Source organism: Bombyx mandarina, chromosome 09 (assembly GCF_030267445.1).
Source record: "Bombyx mandarina strain Sakado chromosome 09, ASM3026744v2".
In the NCBI taxonomy this organism is placed as follows: Eukaryota; Metazoa; Arthropoda; class Insecta; order Lepidoptera; family Bombycidae; genus Bombyx; species Bombyx mandarina.
In genome coordinates this window covers 8,856,217-8,880,706 of record NC_143216.1, presented here as the reverse complement: position 1 = coordinate 8,880,706, position 24,490 = coordinate 8,856,217, and the positions used below count along the sequence as shown (strand labels likewise).

The window sequence follows — 24,490 nt, the reverse complement described above, 5'->3', positions numbered from 1 at the left end:
GAACATTTATTAAGTACGTATTTCATTACAATGGTTTTAATATTTATGAATTTCCGTTAAAATATCAAAAAAATAATTGCCATTAATATGATAAAATATCTACAAGTGAGCATCATGGTGAACACTAGATAATATAGTATGTGAAAATTATTATCATCACCCTTAAATATTATAGTACATATTTTACTAACCTCTTTAAGTATTATATTAATATCCTTTACTGTTTCTGCATTTCTAATTGGCAGGTTAACCACTTTTTATTATTATTTTGTACCATTTATTGTTAGAAATCCGTTGTACAAAGTTTTATATGAAGTAAATATCTTTAGTAGATGTCATGTCTAGATCATACTAACTAACAAAACCGACGTGTATAAGAACCTACATTTTATGAAAATAATGGCTTCGCTAATGTTTTAGTATCATCTCTAGAGTACCTTAAATAAGCAACGCTGAACCATCGAAAATAATTGCTATCGTTAACAATAACAATAGTTCGTGCTACATACGTGCTTATTCAGCTTGACTTAAGACTCTAATCCGAAAACGCAAACATTGATCCTAATAAGGGCGGCACGTAAACAGTCGTAACCGAAATCGAATAGAACGAAAATCGGTTCTATTAGTTCAGATATATTTTTATACTAAACAAATAAAGCGCAATAAATAATATGGAACACAAGATGGAACTTATTCTCTTGAACGAACTAACTTATGAACTAATTAAATTAAAAGAATATTAATTTCGTTTTCTGTAAAGATTTTAGTACATATAGATACATAACAAGTCCACAACTTACATTGTATGTTATTTACAGCCACAACGTATGTAACGACTTATATTTTGAAAATGAATAACAAGAAAGAGGATTCACAATATACCTATATTCATTCTTCCACGGAATTATGTAGATGAAAATTGTACTGGAAATCTATACTATTATTGTTATTTGTGTTATGAAATTTGCAGATTCGGACAGTTGTTGATCAATCACCCGAAAATTGCAGAACTTTTCGGGATAAATTTCACACAAAAATAGTTTATACCTGGATTATAAATATATGCTCCTTTTTCTCATGTAATGTGTCTCAGGAAGTCCGGTAATATCTATATAATCACTGGTTCATGATTTTACGGATCTACCTAATCGACCGGTAGTTAATAAATCAGAGAGTGACACAAGTAAGTCCTTTATCCCGTGAAAATGTAGCTTGTTTTTATTTTCTGAAGTACAACTTTAATACAAGCAAAACTACGTCACACGTCTAGTCGTAAACAAACGTTTGGTAATTTAATTAATTCCAGCTAGGTTTGAAAAGCAACCATTATGTTATAACTCAAGTATTTTCGAGGTTCATAAATGGTTTCGAAATTGCCAAGGATTCACTGAAAATTATCCGCCTAAGGGTCTTAGTAAGTACGTAGCTTAGTAATATCAGAACGTTAATTTATTATATCCCAAAAATTGTCGCGAAGTTAATTAGAGAATAACATGATTGAAAGCGTGAACAGCGGACCATCACGCATTAGCCGCTTTTTATCTACGAAATACAGTGACAGGAATGAATCCATCAGTACCCATTTCATTTTCAAATGTGGCCTTATTAATTTTCCAAGTTCTTTTACACTTAACGAAGTTGTTTTGAGCTTATGTTATCAACGTACATGAAATTTGAAGTTCAATATGCAATTATACAAACCTCTGTTATTACAACCAGTAATATTCGTCTAAAATTAATTGGTTGCTTTTGTGATTCCCTCTACTATATTTGATACGGATGGCTCCCTCGGCGATCCGCTTTGAGGTGACCGAAACGCACTGCAGGTTTGATATTAAAGAGCGCCCGGCTGGTGGTGTATTACGTTTCAGCCCGGCATGCTTGTTTTTTTTTTATTCCTTGGATGGGTGGACGAGCTCACAGCCCACCTGGTGTTAAGAGGTTACTGGAGCCCATAGATATCTACAACGTAAATGAGCCACCTACAGTGAGATATAAGTTCTAAGGTCTCAGTATAGTTACAACGGCTGCCCTACTCGGATGGTAGTACCTACCCATGTGGACTCACAAGAGGTCCTACCACCACTAAGTTGTATTAGTCTAGTAGGATATCTCGAATTACCTGCGGCATCGCTTTGATGGCCTGTAGGACTGCTAAGTGTGAAGAGCGCAATAGAGTTGCTTTTGCCAGCGACTCTGAAGGAAAGAGGGTTAGTGAGTCGCTTCGGCCATGCTATATGCTCGCGTGCCGCCGTGTTAAGCATTTTGTGGGGAACGAGATCTCAAGAAAAAAAAATCGATTTTTCGCAGTCTCCAGAATCCTGACGAACGGAATTGGGTTTGGCAATTGAATCTACCTGCTTGGACAGTTAGTATTAACAACTTTAAGCTTAGAGTTTCTGATTTTATCACACTGGGCACTATGCCGTGACCTTCGTCTTGTTCATTTTCATACTAAGTCCTACTCGAACAGAGGCTATTCAGGTTTGTCCTGATATCGAGGGCCTTCTCCGCTATAAATACTATGTGGCCGGCAAAACAGAAGCTGAGTTATGTATTCGTCATCTATGTTGATGCTTAGATATTTCTAGTCCAGAACCTTGAAAATACTCGTAACTCCATGTGCAACACAACAAAGAAAAGATCACTTATTGCATATAATGCATAGGTAATATGGAATACTCCAGAATGAATTAATAATAAAATACTTAAATGCGTTAATGCGTTTTCTGTACATAGTAACAAGAAAACAACATTTAAAGCCCTTCTTTTGTATAAAATATTAATTTTATAAAATTAATATTTTATACAGTTTTATTATATTATGCAAAAATGAATTATTCTCTTCATTGAATGACAGACAAGTCAGTGATTCTGTCTAATTTTTTTTTTAAGCTAAAGAGTTTTAAAAGTTTTAAAATGATAAAGACTTTTCTTTACATATTGTCACATTTTGAGTTTAGCCTAGTAATTGTTGCTTCTTTTTGCTTTAATTTCGTCCCTGGGTAGCGTGGGCGTCTTCAAGATTTCACTAGAAAGGTCGTCGTGCATTATTCATGAGTTGAGGCGCCAGCACACATTACGGCGTCAACACTAGATTTCGGGATATCAATTATTAGCTCCTTGAATGAATTCATCAAAGTGTTGAGCCCATAATTTAACACGTTTTCGGAAATCGTAGGCATGATTAAAGCGCTCGTTACATTTTAATTTCACGTTTATTATGGATCTCGTATACCAAAATCAGGGCCTACATAAAATAATAAGGAACTGTACTCTTGAAAATGCCTTATTGCAATTAATGTGCAAATAGCTCAAGAGAATAAATAGGTCAATCCTATTGGCATTGGTACACCGATTTCTACTACCCAAAATTGGTATACGGTTCCAAGCTTACCTGGTGTTGAGCAGTTACGAGAATTTCTAGATAATGCTACTGACTCAGCCTACCTATTTCGGAAAGCCACTTAAGATCGGAATCGAAAGGTTTACTAGAAATATAAATCGGAATACTATGGAGAATGACGCAAAAATTGTCATATTTTAAGGAGGTCGGTAAATAGTTAGGCCGGTTGTAAATTATAAAACATCAGCTGGCCGATCCTGATTAATAAAATACAAGCTAATTTCATAATTAATATGGGTTACCTTGGTAAGTAATCATTTGGACTCGTGGTCTAAAGAATAGAACGCCCGGTGGACCCGTGGTCAGAATATACTTAGTCTGGCCATAAATACAGTTACAATAAATAAAAAAATCTGTTGCAAATAACATTTATTATTTTTACAGTGTGTTAGTTTAATGCATAAATATAAAACAATTTAAAGTATAAAAAGCTTATTCGAAGTGGTCTCCATTGGCTGCAATACAGTTCTTTAAACGTTGAGGTCAGTTATCAATAGAAGCACGCACTCTTTCCATGGGAAAATTTTTCACTGCCAATCGTACGGATTGTTTTAGGGACTCCAAATTATCATGGCGTTTAGAGCAAGCCGTACTCTCTAAAACTGACCATAAATCATAATCCAGCGGATTAAGATCGGGACTAGACGACGGCCAGTCTTCAGCTCTGATGAAGTCCGAAACGTTCGTTTCCAACAAAGACTGCGTAGACTGAGCTTTATGACCTGGCGCCGAGTCTTGCTGGAAGGACCATTCTTGATTATTGAACACGGTGTTGTTAAGGGGCTTCACTACCTTCTCAAGAATGGTAATTGGATATACTTGTGCCGGTGTTTTGATACCTTTTTCACAAAAGTATGGCTCAGTCACTCCTTCATAGCTAATACCCCACCAAACCATCACTGAAGTCGGATAGTGCCCATGTTGCACTCTGTCGACTAATTGGGAAGCTTCCTTAGAGCTTTGAGCATAAATACGGTCATTTTGTTTGTTAAAATGTTGCTCAGTTGTAAAAATTTTCTCATCCGTAAACAAAATTTTTCTATACCCTCCCTTTGCATACCGCTTCAGTAGTTGTTTCGATTTTACCACCCTATTCTCTTTTAAATTATCAGTTAAGAAATGACCAGTACGTCTCTTATAGGCTGCAAGTCTAAGTCATCTTTTAAAATACGCGACATGGTTCTAGGTGCTATCTTCATCTCCCGAGATAAAATCTTTTGCTTTCGGACAGGATTTCTTCGAATTCTTTCCCTTACTGCTTCGACCACCTTTTTCGTACGAACCCTACGTGGACGGCCAGATCTTTTTCTGTCACAAACAGAGGAGGTCTCATTGCACCTATTAATATACCCGGTACACAAACATTTTACTAATACCAAGCGTATGAAGAGTTTTAAAAATTGCATTTGGCTCCATACCTACTTTGTGTAATGCAATCACAGCGATTCGGTTCTCTTTATCACCCCACTCCATTTTAATATCGCAAAATATTGTACAAAAATGACAGATTCCAAATTCAAATGTAATATTTTGTTTATTTTTAATTGTAACAGTATTTATGGCCAGACTAAGTATACTAAGGCTGTCACGGTTGGTAGCATCGTAATTTTTTGAGACAGCCCAGTTCTGTGCTTCAATTTGAGAGGTATGCAGTAGTGTATTATAAAGTAATCTGTTTCCGATCTGATGTTGCTTAATGAGTGGCGATAGTCAGCAAATTATTTCTCGTATCTATTTGCTACAAAATAATGCGGCCATAATATGTACAATCATGTATTATAAACTTTATCTACATAATGTAATTTTTTACATTCGCCGTTTTAAATTTTACAAGTACGTTTTTGAAAAAGAAAATATATTTTCATCGATGTGAATACCGTTCTCCGTCCGTCAAACATTGAAGTCGAGATGTCAGGATCTTATCTAAGGGATGTCCGACGTAGCGTTGCGTCGCCAACATTGTGAGACGACTATTGTATGTGTCAGTCGCACTTCAATCGCAACCCGCGGCCTGAGACAAAGGGGCAATGGTGAAAACTTTCATGAAAAAATATTCATGAAACATGGCTTAGTACCCGTAGTATCTATTTAACATTCGAGTTTCTTCTATTCAAGACTTTTTGGCGGGAACGCGAGTAATGAAGTTGTGTGATTTGTTTTATTTTGCCTGTTTAGTGTTTCTTCAGGTTTAAATGTGTAATAATGGCGGTTTATAAACTGCTTAATATCTGTGAAAGTGCACAAATCTGGAAAAATAAAACAAAGCCGCTGGACGTAACTTCTCGGATCCTCCAAAAAGCCCACTGAAAAAATCTCAGTAAATGGCTACCATTTTACTGAGATTATATTTTATCCCATATCATCTCATCTCATTACATTTCATTTCATTTCATGCCATGTTTCATATTAATCAACTTCGTTTAATTTCATAGTATCATTTTTCATATAAAAAGGTTTTCATTAAATTTGAAATAAGACTTGACCTAAAGGTCTTAGTTACCAGGTCATAAAATCCCTTAAAAAAACTTCTATTCCAAAAAGTCGTTGTTTACGTTGTGCTTGTATAAAGCTTTTAAAATACAATTGTCTAATACACAATTTTCTATCAATTCATAATATGATTGTGTCATAAAAAATATAATTTAATTGTAATGCGGGTATTTTTTATTGCGTGGATGGGTGGACGAGCTCACAGCTCACTTGGTGTTAAGTGGTTACTGGAGCACATAAACATCTACATCGTAAATTCGCCACCCACCATGTGATATAAGTTCTAAGGTCTCAGTATAGTTACAATATAGTACAGTATAATCGGATATTACGACTGCATCTATACTATATTTGGAATGGTTAATATTGGTACGCGGCCGTATTCTGTAGCTATTGAATAGTGTCGATGTACCGGCCCCACGACAACTTCTCTACTATCTGTTTCGTTTCCCGCCTCCGAGACAATTTAACTTGACAACATGGTCTCCACAACAAAGACCGTTCGCTCTATTTAGCGCTCAGCCTATGCGGACAGGAATACTGTAAACGTTACGCTTTTTCATCGTAAAATAATACCCGATATTAGCTTTCAATGAATATTTCAGTGAAGGCACGAGTGAAGGCTGATATTAGCTGATTTATTCTTCTTTTTAGTTTTAGACAACTTATGTTACAGTTGCATCTGAACCTGAAAAACTGACAATTGTACGGATTCTATTCTACCTTTTGAAAAGCTATGCCAATTCCAGCGCACTTGTAAACATTTTTAGCGAAGTCAGACGTTAGAGGGAAGTCCAAACATCCCTTAATCGCGCAAATACTGAATCAACGACATTTGAGTGAGACGTGACGTTAACATCAACTTGTGATTTGAACGAATATTTGCAAGCGTTCTTTGTGCGATCAGGAACGAGTGTAAACACGGGTGAACGGTGCGGCGCGGCAAAACCAAGCGGGGAGGGACACACGCGTCACTCGGGCGGCCGCCGCCGCGCGCTTCGCCCGCACGATGTCGGTGCGTGTAGATCATCGAGACCGTGACAGGTTTTCGAGACACTCTTCCCGCGCTTCTGTCGATCTCGCTTTTCCGAGTGGCTCGACAAGGGATCATTCATTTCGCTCGGTTCACTCGGCACGTGTACCGCGAGTTTCAAGCGATGATTTGATGGTGCCAGTGCGCACGCTACGTTCTGCTTCATGTCGCGTAGCTCCTGGGGCGCCTCACCGCCTGCGCCGCCACCATTCTTCAGCGGCAGAGTGCGAGCGCGCGCGCCGCTCTCGTCGGCACACGCTCGAGTTACCCAATAGCCGGGGTCCCAGCGTTCGCAGCCGATCTCCTGAGCCTCCGCCGCCTCCACCGCCGGAACCCGAGGTGCCACCCGAGGACGCCGGAAAAGAAGCTCGAAGACGACGCGTGGTCGCCGCCGTCGCAGCCTCCTTCTTCGCGCTAGCCCTGGCATCAGTCCTCGTGGTGGTGGTGACACTTACCCACAGCTCTGTGCTTCGCGCGCACAACCAAACGGCCAAGTACTACACGTTCTCCGTGCCGCCGCACCATCCTCTCAGTGAGCCCCGTTCATGTTGCCCCACCGTCGCCCCTCCTGCTTCGCATGCGACTGTCTCCGACCCTGAGTGCGTGGGGCTGCGAACGTCGCCGAGTCTTCACATCTGTTACCCACCGCCACTACAAGCGGTACATAGCATAATTAACAGTATACACAATGATTAAACGGTAGGGCTCATTGTAGCAATAGCACAAGTTTTCATTTCAACGAAATTTTGTATTTTGTATTAGTCAGTCAGTATCATGTCCCAAAATACAAATAACAACTTCACTATTGAAAATGAAAGCTTGTTGCAAAATGGAACATCGAGACATAATTCCAAACATTTCTTAAATGAGCCCTAGAGGTACCACACACGCTACGCACGTTCGCAACCCCCATTCTGCATGATTAGAAAGTAGTAGAATGTCAAGTGTTTGTGATGTCATTTTATAATTTCATTGGTATTTCGTATTATTATTCGGTTTATGTTCCTATTTTATTAAAGAAAAATTTAGAAAAAGACCACGAATTCATTACGAAATAGGAATGAAACAATATTTTAGATATGTAATAAAAAATTAATACTAGATAAGTATTTACAAATATGTTAAATAGAGATTCGGCCGCTAATTTGATTCAACTAAGCATTCAGAATTCTACGCTAATTCAATTGGTAAGAGACATGTAAATTCATTCACAATTTTAAACGTTACCAAACTTTTTAGAATCAATTTTATAAATTGTCAGAATAATCGCGAAATGTAGAGGATAAAACGTTTCAAGAACATTAAAATTTTCCTTTTCCCATTAGATTAATGTCGGTTCTGACTCATTGTTTCTTTTCGGTTTTTTTTTTAAAAATGACTATTGTCAGAATTGCGCCTAGAATAGTCAATGATTTAAATAGGTTTTACGAAAAATGGCCAACGAAATTAATTGATTGTCGCTGTAGATTGATACAACGGAACAATATTAATTTCAATTTAGGTCGTTAAATATTAGTACCAACATTGAATGTTTTTTAGAAGCAACCTCAATTCCTGTTTCAATTTGAGTTTCGACGGTAAAAACCATTTTACCGTTATCATTTTAAACTTAAATTACAGGAGTTTACGTCACAGCAATCCAGTTTAGAGAGTGGAATATGTATATTAGTTTACCCGACAGTAAATATTTTTCGAAATACATACATGAATGTCTCTCTCATTACGGATATTCGGGTAGGTATATTGTGAACGGGAACCACTATCCTGCATTTTTCTTGGATAGATGGATAAACAAGTTCACTGCTCATCTGTTGGTATGTGAGTACCGGAGCCTAGGACCGATAAAACGGGGTTTCAGCGGCCTACTTTGAAACAAAAAACTGAATATTTACTCTTAATTATATACCTTTCTAACTGGAAAACCGGATTGGTTCGTGATAGGAAGAAATAGACAAATTTATTTAAAAAAAATCTATTACATTCTCCCAAGTTTCACAAATTAACCGTTAGTTATTAAATATTCTAATTCCGATATAGGTACTTTAAAGGCAGGGAATGATGTAAGAGAGGAGACAGTAATCCGATTACGTTATTTGCAAGGCGCTTAATTAGAAACATTTAATGCAGACTATATTGCCTATTAATCTTACATATTGTGATACTAGTCTTTGATAATATTTGCTATAATAAATTAATAACACATCTTTTACTTTTTGTTGATAAAGCGTTCTTAACCAAAACATAAGACCTATCGGAAATACTGAAGCGACGATGACGCAGATAGATTAAGAAGCAGGATAGACTTTTATAAAGTACTAATTTTTTTTATTGCTTAGATGGGTGGACGCTCTCACAGCTCACCTGGTGTTAAGTGTTTACTGGAGCCCATAGACATCTACAACATAAATGCGTAACCCATCTTGAGATATAAGTTCTAAGGTCTCGTATAGTTACAACGGCCGCCCCACCCTTCAAACCGAAATGCATTACTGCTTCACGGCAGAAATAGGCGGGATGGTGGTACCTACCCGTGCGGACTCACAAGAGGTCCTACCACGAATATTACATACGAAACTAAAAAAAAAATTGGCAACTTTTCTGCTTCCTTCAAAGCTGGTGGCAGGGCTGTTGACGAGGTAGCTTAAGTGATTTCGTATTTGCTTTAGTATATTGGCCAAATAATTATGATATTTTAAAATGAAGACATAATAGTATTCAAGTTTCTACTGTAATTCATGGCATCAGCTACATGTTGGAAAGTAGGCGGTGGTATTCACGCCGTGGTTAAACTCCAATGCAGCTGTTTATACTAGTTTGAGCTATAATCTGTTACAGCAAATTCAGAATAGAATCGTGTTTCGTTACATTAGTATTTTAGATTTATAAGCATTTTCATCTGTTTTATTACAGCTAATAAACTGATTATTTAGACAATTGATTTCAATGATTCTCTGATGTGTCATTACATAATATTATTTACGTTGTCATAAATGCGTTATAATTTGTTTAAGGTTTAGTCTTAGTAATATCTTCTTCACTGATAGTAAGCTTCAAGCACAGCGTAGCCAGTGTAGTTTTAGGATTGTATTAATTTATACAAATGCTAATTAATATAGATTTTGATTCATTAATATTGTTCATAATTCGGTTTTAATTGTTTTTTCTGAGCATTATTAATGCGGATATCTGGAGCATCGTTTTCCAAACCTTTTTTATTAAAGTCAAATTTTATTTCAATGTAACCTATTTTCACGCATCACACCTTTAATATAATCAAACAGAAAGAAACGTGCGACTGAAACATCGTACTTGATATTACGGATGTGGTCATGTTTATTATCTTCGTATCCCAGAAACAAATAGTGACGCACGTCGAATCCGATTTTAAACATGACTAGGTGGTATTGTACGGTGATCATTATAAAAGAATATAGGGACATAAAACTAATATTACGATCTATAACTGTACGTTCCAGTTAATAGTGAGTTAATTGCACATGACGCAAACTAGTAACAGTTGAGGGAAAACATGGGAAACCTAACTCCGTTGCCAAATCTACAGACCGGATTAGTTGAGATTAAGCCTAAAACTGTAAAAACAGATCTCCTCAATGTGTATTTTAAAGTGATTCATAATGTTTTAAATATATGAACATGATACTTAGTATTACTTAATCCTGAATAGCCATACATCATTTTACAACAAAATAAAAGCAAAGCCACCTACCTAGCAGTTAGATTGTGTATGTTCGCAACATTATAGTCTTTCCGCAAACTTGCACCGCAACAGACTAACACCGCATACTCACCTGAAATTATTTTGATACTAAAATTTCCGGTGTGCATTTAAATTCGGTATGCGAATAATCTCTGAACAAGTAAAGGTGCGAACATGCTTGAGTCAGTCGGACTAAAATAAGATCGTGCTATTGTAGGACGTTCGTTCTACGAGCATTGAGAGGTTCCAATAATAACTGAAGTGTTCTGATTCAGTGTTTTGAGGTTTTCGTTCACAATGATATTACAGACGGTTTGACGCATGAAGAACGATTTGCTCCTCATACGTTGACCTCATACGCCAAACGCATTTGCCCATATCGCGGTTTTTTATTTATTGTTTTTTTTATTGCTTAGATGGTTGGACGAGCTCACGATCAACCTGATGTTAAGTGGTTACCGGAGCCCATAGACACCTACAACGCAAATGCCTTCACCCACCTTGAGATATCAGTTCTAAGGCCTCAGTATAGTTACAACGGCTGCCCCACCCTTCAAACCGAAACGCATTATCGCTTCACGGCAGAAATAGGCAGGGTGGTGGTACCTACGCGTGCGGACTCATAGGTTGTCCTACCACCAGTAATGACGCAAATTATAATATTGCGGGTTTGATTTTTACTACACGATGTTATTCCTATTCCTTCACCGTGAAAGTCAATCGTGTACATTTGTATTTCATTAGAAAAATTGGTATTTGCCAGCGGGATTCTAACATTGGTGCATCGCTACATACGAATGCACCGGACGTTTTATCCTTTAGGCCACGACGACTCTAAAAGTTTTTGACATTCGAACATTAATCTCTGCTAAAATCCTCTTTTTTTTGTCCTTGTACGCAGACGAGCACACCTGATGGTGAGTGGTTATCGTCGCCCATTGACGTCACCAATGCCAGGGGCAGAGTCAAGCCGCTGCCTACCGTTAAGTACCGTCTCCATAATCTGAAACTTAATTTTTTGGTTAACGTTTCCGTCCAGACAGATCACGAAATGCTATGCGCTATGTAAAACAAAATACGCTGCATCGGGTGTTCGAACATGGAGTCCGGAAACCTGATAAGAAATCTTGGGTCGAGCTATATTTTAATGTAATTTACATGGCTGTTTCAAAACCTGTTTCAAGTTCCACACTGGCCTTAACCCTGCTAGGGGTTGTTCAAATGTAGTAAATGAAAGTATGATACCAGGTGAGCCGTGAAATTGTTCACTCATCTATGGGATAAAAAAGTCTTAATGAGCGATAACTACATATCTATATAGAAAAAACATTTGCAAAAAAACAAGTTCTTTTTAATTTAATTAATCTATGTTAATATATAAGAATCTGCACTATTATATATCGTAATATTGTTTGAGTGTATTTACGAGTATATATTCTTCTTTTACGTGAAAACGAAATAACGGATTGACATGATTTTTGAAGTCATCGTTTTAAGCCATTTTAGACCATGCTATAGGATACTTTATATAATTATAATTATCTTTAGAAATATTATGAACCCTTTACCTTGAGCACGCAGGTCAAGCCGCAGGTAACAATTAGTAAAATGTAAATTAATCCGAGAATACTAAAATATGTAGTGTCTTTTAAAATATATAAGAACAACACAAATTCACAATAATTCATTTGTCATGAAATCGAGCGCGTATTTCAACATACTAAAATGTAACTTAATATTTTTGTGTAAATTTATATTCGGATTTTTTTTTTTAAATAGAAAAAGAACAGACAACAAGAACCTGGAATTTAGCAAAGGGTAAGCTGAGGAGATCTCGTTGCGTTTATTCGGCATTACAAAATCTCGAATTCTTACGAAGTTGTTGGAATGTTTTGAGAGAGTTCGACATTTTTGCTCTGTGTAGAAAAACATTCTTCTTCGTTCTTCGTAACCATTCAAATAAAATCTGTTTGAAATTACGAAGGAAAATAAAAAAATAAAAAATGTTTGAGAACTGCGAATTCTTAATTCAGGAAATTCTTATATGTTTACTTTAAACAGTACGTAGTTGTTTTTATAGACACAATTTATTTTCGATTAATTTTCTTCAAGAAGATAACGCAATAGTATAAACCTAATAATTTGTAATGTAATTACGAAGCAAGCTTCACTTCAAGATTACGTGAATTATGACTTCTGCTTTTATTAAAGTCGATATGTCAAACCTGGTTCTTATAAAAACCCTTAAATGTCATTCTTTATAAGAAAAAGGTTAACAATGGACATCATCTCGATATTTTCACGTTGGCTCTCGTTATAATTTTGAGCGGCTTTCCTTTTTATTATTTTCATAAAGCATAATAGAATGAAAAAGGGCGACTAGCAAACTCAGGTTCACAATATCCACCCAATCCGGTTGGTTGCCTTAGGCACGGATCTCAAGATTAATTAAAACTTTATTGTGTAAATTTTAAACAGGTTTACAATTTTATTAAACAAATTGTATATTAGGAGTTTCGAAAAGGTTGCGTTTTGAGGGTTTCATTTTCTCTAAAGCTTTTTCTCTAAGGCTGCTCATGAAGAAATTAAGAATTTTCAATATGTACTTTTTTGTTTATTGCTTAGATGGGTGGACGAGCTGATAGCCCACCTGGTGCTAAGTGGTTACTGGAGCCCATAGACATCTACAACGTAAAGCGCCGCCCACCTTGAGTTATAAGTTCTAAGGTCTCAAGTATAGTTACAACGGCTGCCCTACCCTTCAAACCGAAACGCATTACTGCTTCACGCCAGAAATAGACAGGGCGGTGGTACCTACCCGCGTGGACTCACAAGAGGTCCTACCACCAGTAAAAACTCCGTCTGGTACATGAAAAAGTAACCACACTTTTATTTTTTTCAAAGAATGCGGTCCGTCCCTTTGAATGTGTAAGCTGTAAAAAATATTCGGAAAATTATTGGCCTAGATGAATGGACAAGCTCACATTCCCCTTGATTTTAACGGCTATCGGAATCCACAAACGTAATATAAATACCTCCATTCACATTGAAACATAAAGATAGAGATTAAGAAGACAACCAGAACGCATGACTGCTTCACCATACAAATAGGTAAGGTTTCGGTCAAAATTTCCTTTTTGAATTTTATTTTATTATATTCTTAAGGCACAATTTATTATCTTCAAGCATTTCTTCATTTTTTCCTACGAAAACAAAGTGGATTTTTATTCGTGAGTTATTAACATCAGTTCCCCGAGTTCCGAGGGGAGATTAAGTAACACAGTAAACTTCAAGATTAAAAACCCGATTCTCAGATTGGACACGGACAAATCGGATATAAATCGAACGGAGGAGAAAAGTTTTTGAATACTGAGCACACGTTCACAAAAATTTTGTAGAAGTATTTGTCTTGAAATTTCTAGTTTTAAATCTACTTGATTTTGTATTTGGAATGAGAAAGGTTTACCAAATAGTATATTGAATGGGAAAGAAGGGCATTTTGAATTTACACGATTTAATATTGTCTTCCTTCTTAGTTTTACATCGAAGTAATCACGCACTTTGGTAATTTGTGATTACAACGCAACTGACACTTCCAGAAATAATAAATCTCACCCACTACACACTATGTTAAGTCAGTCATCGAAGTATAAGCTTTGAGTCAGTCATTCGATAACTGATTTAACATAGTATGAAGGTTACGTTCATCTTATCGCTATATGAATAAATAACAGTGTATTGATTTTTGTTATTGCCTTTGTAGGCAGATGGTGTATGGCCTACCTGATGGTGAGTGGTTACCGTCGCTCATGGACGTCAGCAATGCCAGGAACAGAGCCATGACGCTGCCTACCGTTAAGTACTCTCCAATAGCCTCGTTCGACGATGGACAGGTCATAGCGGTAAGGAAACCCCGTTGAAGGGAGCTCATTCCAAAGCCGGACGGTACGTGGCAAAAAATAATAATCTAGAAACACACTGTAGATGAACGTAGCAGTTCTAGATAGTATGGATAGACTCTACTCTGGTGGTGGGCGGTGCGATGGTAAAACAAGATGGGGGGATCATCTTAAACAATTTCTCAGAGCACTCCATTAGAGCATTATTACCCCACAACTAGCCGTTTAACATAAATCACGAAGTAGTCGTCGTGGCCTAACGGATAAGACGTCCGGTGCATTCGTGTTGAAGTGATGCACCGGTGTTCGAATCCCGCAGGCGGGTACCAATTTTTCCAATGAAATACGTACTCAACAAATGTTCACGATTGACTTCACGGTGAAGGAATAACATCGTGTAATAAAAATGAAATCCGCAAAATTATAATTTGCGTAATTACTGGTGGTAGGACCTCTTGTGAGTCCGCGCGGGTGGGTACCACCACCCTGCCTATTTCTGCCGTGAAGCAGTAATGCGTTTCGATTTGAAGGGTGGGGCAGCCGTTGTAACTATACTTGAGACCTTAGAGCTTGTATCTCAAGGTGGGTGGCGCATTTACGTTGTGGATGTCTATGGGCTCCAGTAACCACTTAACACCAGGTGGGCTGTGAGCTCGTCCACCCATCTAAGCAATAAAAAATAAAATAAAAAAACTATTTGTAGATTGAGAAAGTGATACATTTTCATCAAGAAAACAAGGTCTTGGTTTCAGAGATAGCCTTAAATTCAAATCAAGTATTATTTATCCGCTTTGAATTTTGTATTGTTTCGACGACACAGATTTTTAAAACAAAAAATTAACATAAATTCGGTCATTCCGATCTTGTTCGGAAGGTTGAGTGCTTGACCGGCTAATCGAAAAGTATTAACGAGGCAACGTGGCGGAAACAAACTCACTTTCACACTTCAGATATCCATAGACGAGCTTATAACACGTCATATGGAATATGGAACTTTTTTAATTTCACGCTTGATTCGTAACCTTCATCGCGAATGTGGATTGCTGGATGCCAAGAACGCGTGTGTCATTTCGTTGAACTGACAGACTGATTTTCGGCGTAAATAATAAATGGGACGTCGCTTCGCTCGGAGCAATTACCAAGAGCATCACTGTACCTCAGAATACGCAGCGAAGTTTCAAAATTACTTTCTGAGGTATGCCTGTTTATCAGTCAATGAAAATGTTAATCATCTGCTAAAGTCTTTTCAGAATTTATGTAAATAGAACGGTTGTCTGAAAGAGATCGCTTTTAGCGATAAGACCGCCCATTGTACATCTATATCTGCTTGTTGACTGTTTTTTAACGTTAATTGTGTTTTGTGTGCAATAAAGTTTATTCTTTCTCTCTCTCTCTCTTTCTCTCTCTTTCTCTCTCTTTCTCTCTCTCTGTTTAAAGTAACTAAACTTTCGATCTTATATTTACGTTTTTCGTTCTATATGTGAGATACACAATTAATATGATTATAGGATTTTGTAAGGATGAAGGGACGAAAAACTATCTGATGCTAGAGCAACCAGCTTCTCGTGCGAGATCTCACGGTTTCTAACCTAAATGCGTTTCATAAATTTTCTATTTTTCTATTCCTGTTGTTGCATAATCTACTTATGCTGCGTACGGCAAGTTCCTATGGTTATCTATTGTACGAGGCCACTACAGCTCTATGTATTCCCCTAAAACAAACATTTGATGGGTGCGTCTGAACGTAACTGAAGTTCTCGATACAATAACGCGACATCGACTTCTCATCAGTGTCGCGCTGTACTAGCCAAATGGAAGTATAACTTTTATTTTATATAACATAATAATCAAGATAGAGAGTGTAGTATCAACAACAGGATATTAATAATAATACTTCTAATAATTTGTTATTTGGAATAATAATCTTTCTGATATGTAATATGTATTTATAGAAAATCGAATGGACTTGTTTTATAATGATGGTGTTGGTCCTAATGTATAAGAATACATAAAAGAATGCTACATAGTAGTAGATATCCGATCTGATTGTATAACTGTGTATATGCATCCAGCAAAACGATCCACTCCCTGTGTTTATTTTATCGTGTCGGTAAACGCGATCCCAAACCTATTAAGTTTTACCTTAATATGCAATCGAATGCTATTAGGTAAAGTAGGTGCCTTAAGTGTATGCTTTCGTTTTACCTTAAGAACGATTAATTGACGGCAGATATGAATTAAAGAACTAAATTTAATGATGAGTTTCCAAATAGTTAGTAGTGCTTTTAAATTTAGTTACTATTTAGTTGTTCTAAATAGAAAGATGAGATATATACCTACTAGTGGTCCCGCAGTAGTCGAAATTCGACTATAATTAATTGATTTTTTTTTTTACTGCTTAGATGGGTGGACGAGCTCACAGCCCACCTGGCGTTAAGTGATTACTGAAGCCCATAGACATCTACAACGTAAATGCGCCACCCACCTTGAGATATAAGTTCTAAGGTCTCAGTATAGTTACAACGGCTGCCCTACCCTTCAAACCGAAACGCATTACTGCTTCACGGCAGAAATAGGCAGGGTGGTGGTACCTACCCGCGAATTTTAACATTATTATGGTTATATTTTCAAAGACTATTATAGTTCTATAATCACAGATTTCGTCAAGACTACACTATAGACAAATAATATTAAAGAAAAACAATATTAACCGATTTTCAATTTGACCAGAGTCTTTAAGCATTAACTAAAGTTTGACAATAAACAAAGAGTACATACACATATGTGTGTGTGTCAAAACCATGGCAGTGTGTGTAATGATTTCTTTATTGATTTAATGTATCTTTTATGCATTAATTTTGAAAAATATTAGCATTGTGCACTCCTTCTCTATATTCTCTATAATTGTGGGAAATTTTATCCGCGCAATTTTCGTAAAAAGGGGTACAAAGTTTTGGCTTCACGTATTGATATAGATAATATAAGCAAGTAAATAGGCAAACACGTAATATTAAAGTTGAAATTATTTCATAAAGAAAACGGCATCAAATACTAGATGTAATAATGTGACCAATGTGCCACACGTAATGAATGTGTGACTTTGCTCGGGCATCAGGACATTGTTCACTATTTTAAAGTACATGTATTGCAGTAAATTATAAATTTATATATTGCTTAAAATATTTTTTCCTAAGCATTACATAACATTGTACTTCATGATTTTTCCATCTCAGCTGAACTTCCCACATAATTTTCCAACCCCTCAATCAGCCACTTAGCCTTTATTTCGAACCAGAAATAGATACATGAAATTTCGGTCTTCTTTGGAAATGATGGAATTCCAAATATGTTGTGTGGAATTCGTCTCATATTTTACCAACTTAAAGGTAAAATCTTTCCTAAGTGGGACGTGCACAACATACAAAAAGCATCAATTACCGACTTTTCAAGTTTGTAGATCCAGTGGTTTAGAATCTCCGATGATTAGTTAGTAAGTTAGATGTCGAGAATATAACGGATGAGTGAGGTTTTAATTAAAAACTTTGATAGGAACAGAATATTGACGGAACACTTGATATCGTAATAGCTTGCCTACTTTATTCTGCGGCTTTATTAGAACGTGCCCAGAATATGAAGCTGGACGAGTATCGATAACAATGGTGCAGGAAATTTTATGAGCCACTTGTTGAGCACCAAAGGCTTAGTCAACTCTCAGTGCCGTTTATTGTGACATATGTAACCCAAAGAGCATAGGATACCTGTCTACCGTTGCCCTGAAATTTTAACTTTTGTTGATAAACATGGCGTGACTTATGTTCTACACTAAGTTAGGTCTCTTTCAATCGAAACCGACTGCTTAGACGAAAGAATTTCTTACATGACACAATTAAAAGTAAAACAAGCTAGTTTCTGACTACTGTTGATCACACTGACTAATATAAATGTAGTTTGGGAGTCGTAAATTTTTGTTTATTTTTTTTATTGCTGTGTTGGTTGGACGAGCTCACAGCCCACCTGGTGTTAAACGACTACAGGAGCCCATAGACATCTACAACGTAAATGCGCCACCCACCTTGAGATATAAGTTCTAAGGTCTCAGTTTTGTTACAACGGCTGCTCCGCCTTTCCAACCGAAACGCATTACTGTTTCACGGCAGGAATAGGCAGGGTGGTGGTACCTACCCGTACGGACTTAAATCAAAATAAAATTAAAGGGTTAAAGATATTCAAATTGTAAAAAAATATTTACCAATTTGCTGTCTCTAAATTGGCCGAGCTTGATCATGGGTTCTGGTAATCGAAAAGGGAAAATTCGTTTTAGCTGCATGAACAGTGCGAAATACTATCACAAGGAATCTTGATTTCATGCATTGAAAGTCATAATGAATGACTGAATGATTGAAATGAATCACGGTGCTTTATATCCGTTTTGAAAAAGTTATTTTAATAATGGAAAAAATACACAAAAAGAGTTAAATTAACATAGACTGTTAAATTTATAGTCTTTCGAAAAAAATCGGTGTACAAAATTGTGACTGAATAACAAATTCAGGTTTTACCATTTTTCCAAATATCAGATGAGCCCATTCTCTTGAAGAATTTACTTTCTTAACAAAAAAAATCCTTACAAAGCTGTTGAGAGCACTTGACATTTTGCGGATTCACAAGAGTCTTCTTCTCTGACGAGTGAATTCAGTAAAATTTTCCAAGTTTTTGCGACCGGTAAGTAAATGTAATTACCGTGTTGTGTGCGGACAAACGTGGAATATACACAACAAAGTGGGTGTTAAAGGACTCACGTTCTCACCGGTCGTTCTACAATTTACATATTTGTTTATCTCTTCACGAGTAAAACGGGGGACGTTTTTTGTGAAATGAAATTATTACAATCAAAGTATTTTTTGCTTGTTAAAACAACAAATATTTAGAAGAATTTCAAATTGATTTTGTTTAATTTGCTCGAATCGGTGTTGTTATAAAAAAAATAATTGCGATTTTAGTTTCTCTTTTTGTTACACTCATATTCTATTTACAACTGCGTCATTTTAATTAACCGTTTTGTGAGAGAAATTTTGGTGTCTTTGTGGATAAACATGTATCTACAGTTGTTGGTAATTAATGGTATTTGGTACTAAAATAATAACAGTCAGAAAATGGCAAAAGTAATTTAAAATTAACTACATCATTAATTACACTCAAGCTTTATTTAAGCAATAGCTATTTGCAGTATCATATGTGAGGGCTGTTGTGTTAAGCATAATCAAGATTAGATAATTCATAATTGTCACGTTGTCAGTAGAACCATCATTTAATCTTTTGTAAGTTTCTGCTTCCTAAATAGTACAGGAAACCCTAGTTTGAGGCCAGGTGAACATGTGTAACTTATCCGCTGTTAATAGTGTTAGTATTACTGCTAGTGCTATGTATTGTACACATAAAAAAACGTTATCGTATTAATACCAACTATACAATAATAATAAAACCCAATCATTCTCATATTTATTCTAAAAACGTAGACTTTCAAGTGAAAAAGTTACAGCATAGAAAAGTAAATTTGAAAGCATTGGAAACAAACGCAGACATTTCTTTTGATCCACGGGGAAATACAATATCAATACAAAGCAAACAATTAGTTTTAGTAAAGAACAAGAAAGTGCTCTTAGGTAACAGTGTGGGATGTCAAAGGCCATTTTTCTGTGAACCCTTCGTTTATTTTTGTTTTATTTACTAGGTGATATTTCGTGTAGGTTTCGTAGATGCTATCGTTCGATTACGTTCTCAAACACTCTTTATAACTGTAACTGACACATTCTTTTAATATTGTTGACTAATATTAAACTTAGATTTTTGTTAATTAGATTTCGTTTATTCGGTATTATTATTTAGCTGATATGAAACTTTTTTTAGGTAGGTATAATTACTGGTGGCCCGGAGGCCTTTTCTGTTTCACCAGGACAGGTGAGTGAGCAAAGGCTCAGCCAGGAGGGGTGGAATTTGCTAACTGCCGTCCACGCGCCTCCAAAAGAGACCTAACAACTCAAGAGCAACTGCTTCCCGAATGAATCTACTACCGCATCGGAAATGCGACCCACTAAAAAGATCCCGCGACAAACTCAGCAGGCTGATGCATTGATTAGCTTGCACGTCGAACTCTTTGCCGAGTTCGACGAGTACGTTTACCGGAGTTTATAAGCCTGCTCCTAGTGTTAAAGCTGAAGGCGTCTAGTGCTGAGGTTAATGGATCTGATGGATCCGTAAGGACGTGTTGATATGAAACTACATAATTACTAGTGGCCCCTCAGTAGTCGATATTCGACTATCATTAATTGAATTTATAAGTCTGAACATTTATTATAGTTCTATTGTAAAAGACTACACTTCTATAATCACAGATTTCGCCAAGACTTACACTATAGACAAATAATATTAAAGACAAACAATATTAATCTAATCTAAAATAATCAAAATTTTAATGTAAATCTAAATCTAAATAAAAACATCTAATTTAGTATATTCAATTTGACCACAGACTTTAAACATAACAAAAGTTTGACAATAAATAAAGAGTATTTATATATGTCTTGTGTCAAATACATGGTACTGTGTGTAATGTTTTTTTATTGATTAATTTGTTTTTTAAGCACAATTAACAATTTTTTTACATTCTGCACTATATTCTCCTCTATATTCTCTATAAGTGTGGGAAATTCGATTCTCCACCGTTTGCACAATTTTCATAAAAAGGGGTACAAAGTTTTTGCTTCACGTATTAATATTTATAGATTATTGCTATCTAGGCTATTCCAGTTTGAAGTAGCCTATTTACAATACAAATGAGACTTTATGACTCTTGATCGATGGCAGGATTCCCGATGTGATCTAAAGCCTCCGGTGAGCAATTAACACCACCAACTTAATTACCCATCGGTGTAATTAAAAAAAAATGAAATTAATTTGAAAAATATGACCTCCTGCAGCATCTACTTCTAGCATCTAGTATCATCCTCCAGTCGTGCTCCTCATCTTAGAGTCGTGATCTTCATCCATGACTTTCGTCTCCGCGAGGTTGTGCCATGCAATTCTGCCTACGTCTACTGGGAGGTATCGTAAATGGTGGTATTAAGAATGGTGCGTGGTTTATCTTTTCATAAATATTCACCATTTTGTGATGGACTCATCGATATTTCAAAATAATCTTTTTTTTATTGCTTGTAAGTGGTTACTGGAGCCCATAGACATCTACAACGTAAATGCGCCACCCACCTTGAGATATAAGTTCTAAGGTCTCACGTATAGTTCCAACGGCTGCCCCACCCTTCAAACCGAAACGCATTACTGCTTCACGGCAGAAATAGGCAGGGTGGTGGTACCCACCCTCGCGGACTCACAAGAGGTCCCACCACCAGTAAAAAGCCATCTGATAGATCTATTTCGCTATGTGATAGATCAAAATGGAAATTCGTAACGAACGCCTAAATTCGTGAGAAGCACTGTAGCTATATATCAATAAAATTGTTTTATTAGACCGGTAGTTCCAGAGTTTATCGCAAACGAACAAACAAAATTTATTTCTCCGATGACATTAGTGTGATACAGACGGATCTCTTTTAGTGTTGATAATATTTTATGATCGTTTGATAGGCAATTTGTAACGTGTTCAACAGAATTTCTAACTGTGCTAATTCTTTCATCGACGCCGTGATAGATGTACGGGAATTAATTATGTAAACTAACACGCGAACGACCTACGCGAGTTGTGTTTTAGTATCACATTAGAATAATTAATGCTTTCTTTTAACTTTAACGATACGTTACTAAAAAAAAATATACAAACAATACCGGACTGTGTATGTGTATAGATAGGTGTTATTTAAAAAATGAATGCGCTCTTTCGAAGACATCTTAATTGTTCAGAAATAAATGGTTTTGATTCCAAGTGTCAGTATCACGATTTTGTGTTTACAGTTTTTGAAGTTATACTTCTTTAGGCGCGTTATAAAAATTGATGAGAGTGAAATTTTACGATGCGCGCGCACCGTGACACAAAATTAACAGAATGAAGTTGCCCACTAAATCGCTCGTTACAATACGACCGACGTAACTTGGCGAGTCTGAATATAAGCGCAGCTGAACTTTCCGAACCGTACCGAGAATTACCGAATTTATACGATGTCAAGAAAAGGGATGTCCAGTATGCGTGTTTGAGGATGTTGATTAATCGATTTTTTTTTCAAATTGATTAAAATTTAAATTAAAAAAAAGAAATAAATTTAATAAAAATAAAGTATAACTTCTTACGCGCGTACATAAGTACACGCACCCTTTTTTCAGTTTTTTATTATCAGTGTAGCAATTTTCGAAAACAAGCGGTAATGCTGGTGATAATCATCATCACAAAATAACAATTGAAATCCAACTGACGTGCGATTCAGAGCTTACCCATTATTATTATTTATTTTTTCCCTATCTATTTGCTGGTAGTCTAAGGGGCTATTTCAGTTAAGCCTGTATGGGTAGGTGAGCTCACAGGCTCAATCTGAGAGAATTTGCCAATACTAGTCCTAGCAAGAGCAGCGTTTCGCAGATTTTACCACCGGATCGGAATCGCGAACCTCTGAAAAGATCCGGGGAGATACTCAGTTGGCTATGGGTCTATGGGTTGAGCCACTATCTTTCGCATATTCCGTGTACACGAAATATGTTATAAGTTCAATAAATCGACAGTTTTTTTGTTTAGTTTAATCGTTTAAAGGCTTTTTTGTTTTGATAATTGGACTCATGTAGGTATTGTTTAGCTTCAAAATCAAGTAGCGGTCCCCAGTTTCTGAAATTGTATTAACCTATTTTTCCTTAGTGAAGCCATTATAAACACGACCAAAAATTGAAACAATTTCAGGATATAATTTAAGACGTACATAATGTTCAATTCTACCATAATAGAATAATACGGCAAAGGAAGATAGCTGCATGAAATTTAAGAGCGAATCTTATGTTAGCAATGAAAGTCCAGTACATTAAAACTAACTAAATGGGGTTAAATCATCCAGTAATTTGATTGCATGCCAGATTTCAAGCTCTTATTCGAATTATGGCTGTTAAAGAATTAAACTATAGCGGAAAATAATTGCCGGAATGTTTTGTCTACATCTAACTTTCACGGTAGGCACATTACAGTTTATAGCATATTTAAAATTTTGTAAAATATTATTTATATTACTACAAAATTTAAAAGTTGGAATGAAAGGCGTCTCTCTTGTTGTTCAATAATGTCTTTTAGATGATTTGTGTTCATATATTCAGCCAGTTGGAAAATTGAGTCGACCAAACAAATAGACTTCATAGAAGTCAGCTCAGACATTGTTTTGGGGCTTTAATATGATATTTTGGAAATAGGCAGCTATTTTGTAATATAGCCTTGACTGAAAACCGCAATTATAGATTCTGTATGTAAAAGCTAAATCGTGTAGCTTGTGAGTGTGATGAAAATCTTAAGCAAAAAGAACTTGGCTCAAGACTCCTATCTCCACCCATAAGCTCCTAATCGGTAATAAATTGGCGGAGTTCACGAGAGCGAGTAGACTTTTGAAGTCGTCAAAGCTTAGAGGCCAAAGCCTAAACGCTCAGTGTATTCGTATCAAGCAGTGCGACTATAACAGTGATTGAATTCCGCCCACAGACACAGCCCACTGAGTTTCGCGCCGGATCTTCTCAGTGGGTCGCGTTTCCGATCCGGTGGTAGATTCTGCGAAGCACTGCTGTTACTAGGGCCAGTGTTAGTAACACCTTCGGTTTTATCTCACCTACACATTTGGGCAGCGCTGATATAGCCTCTCAAGGCTATCAGCATAGGTAGGAAAAAAAATATTAATTCCGCGGGTAGGTTTTAACAAACAACACCATTTTCCAACGAAATACGTACTTAACACAAGTTCACCAACGACTTC

The 24,490-nt window shown here is 36.5% G+C and overlaps 1 protein-coding gene across 5 annotated transcripts in view; it reads left to right on the top strand.

Annotated features, from left to right (window-relative positions):
* The window catches only part of LOC114239792 (uncharacterized), a 139,493-nt gene that overhangs the window by 79,634 nt on the left and 35,369 nt on the right, over positions 1-24,490 (top strand). Inside the window, exon 1 of one of the 5 annotated variants that reach the window (XM_028170182.2) lies at positions 6,612-7,589. The exons of 2 other annotated variants lie outside the window; for them this stretch is intronic. In XM_028170182.2, coding sequence (XP_028025983.1) covers positions 6,906-7,589 — 684 coding nt within the window. In that variant the 5' untranslated portion in view covers positions 6,612-6,905. Of the gene's footprint in view, positions 1-6,611; positions 7,590-24,490 lie in introns of those variants that run through there. 2 more of the 5 variants (XM_089729844.1, XM_089729843.1) reach the window with 2 other exon arrangements.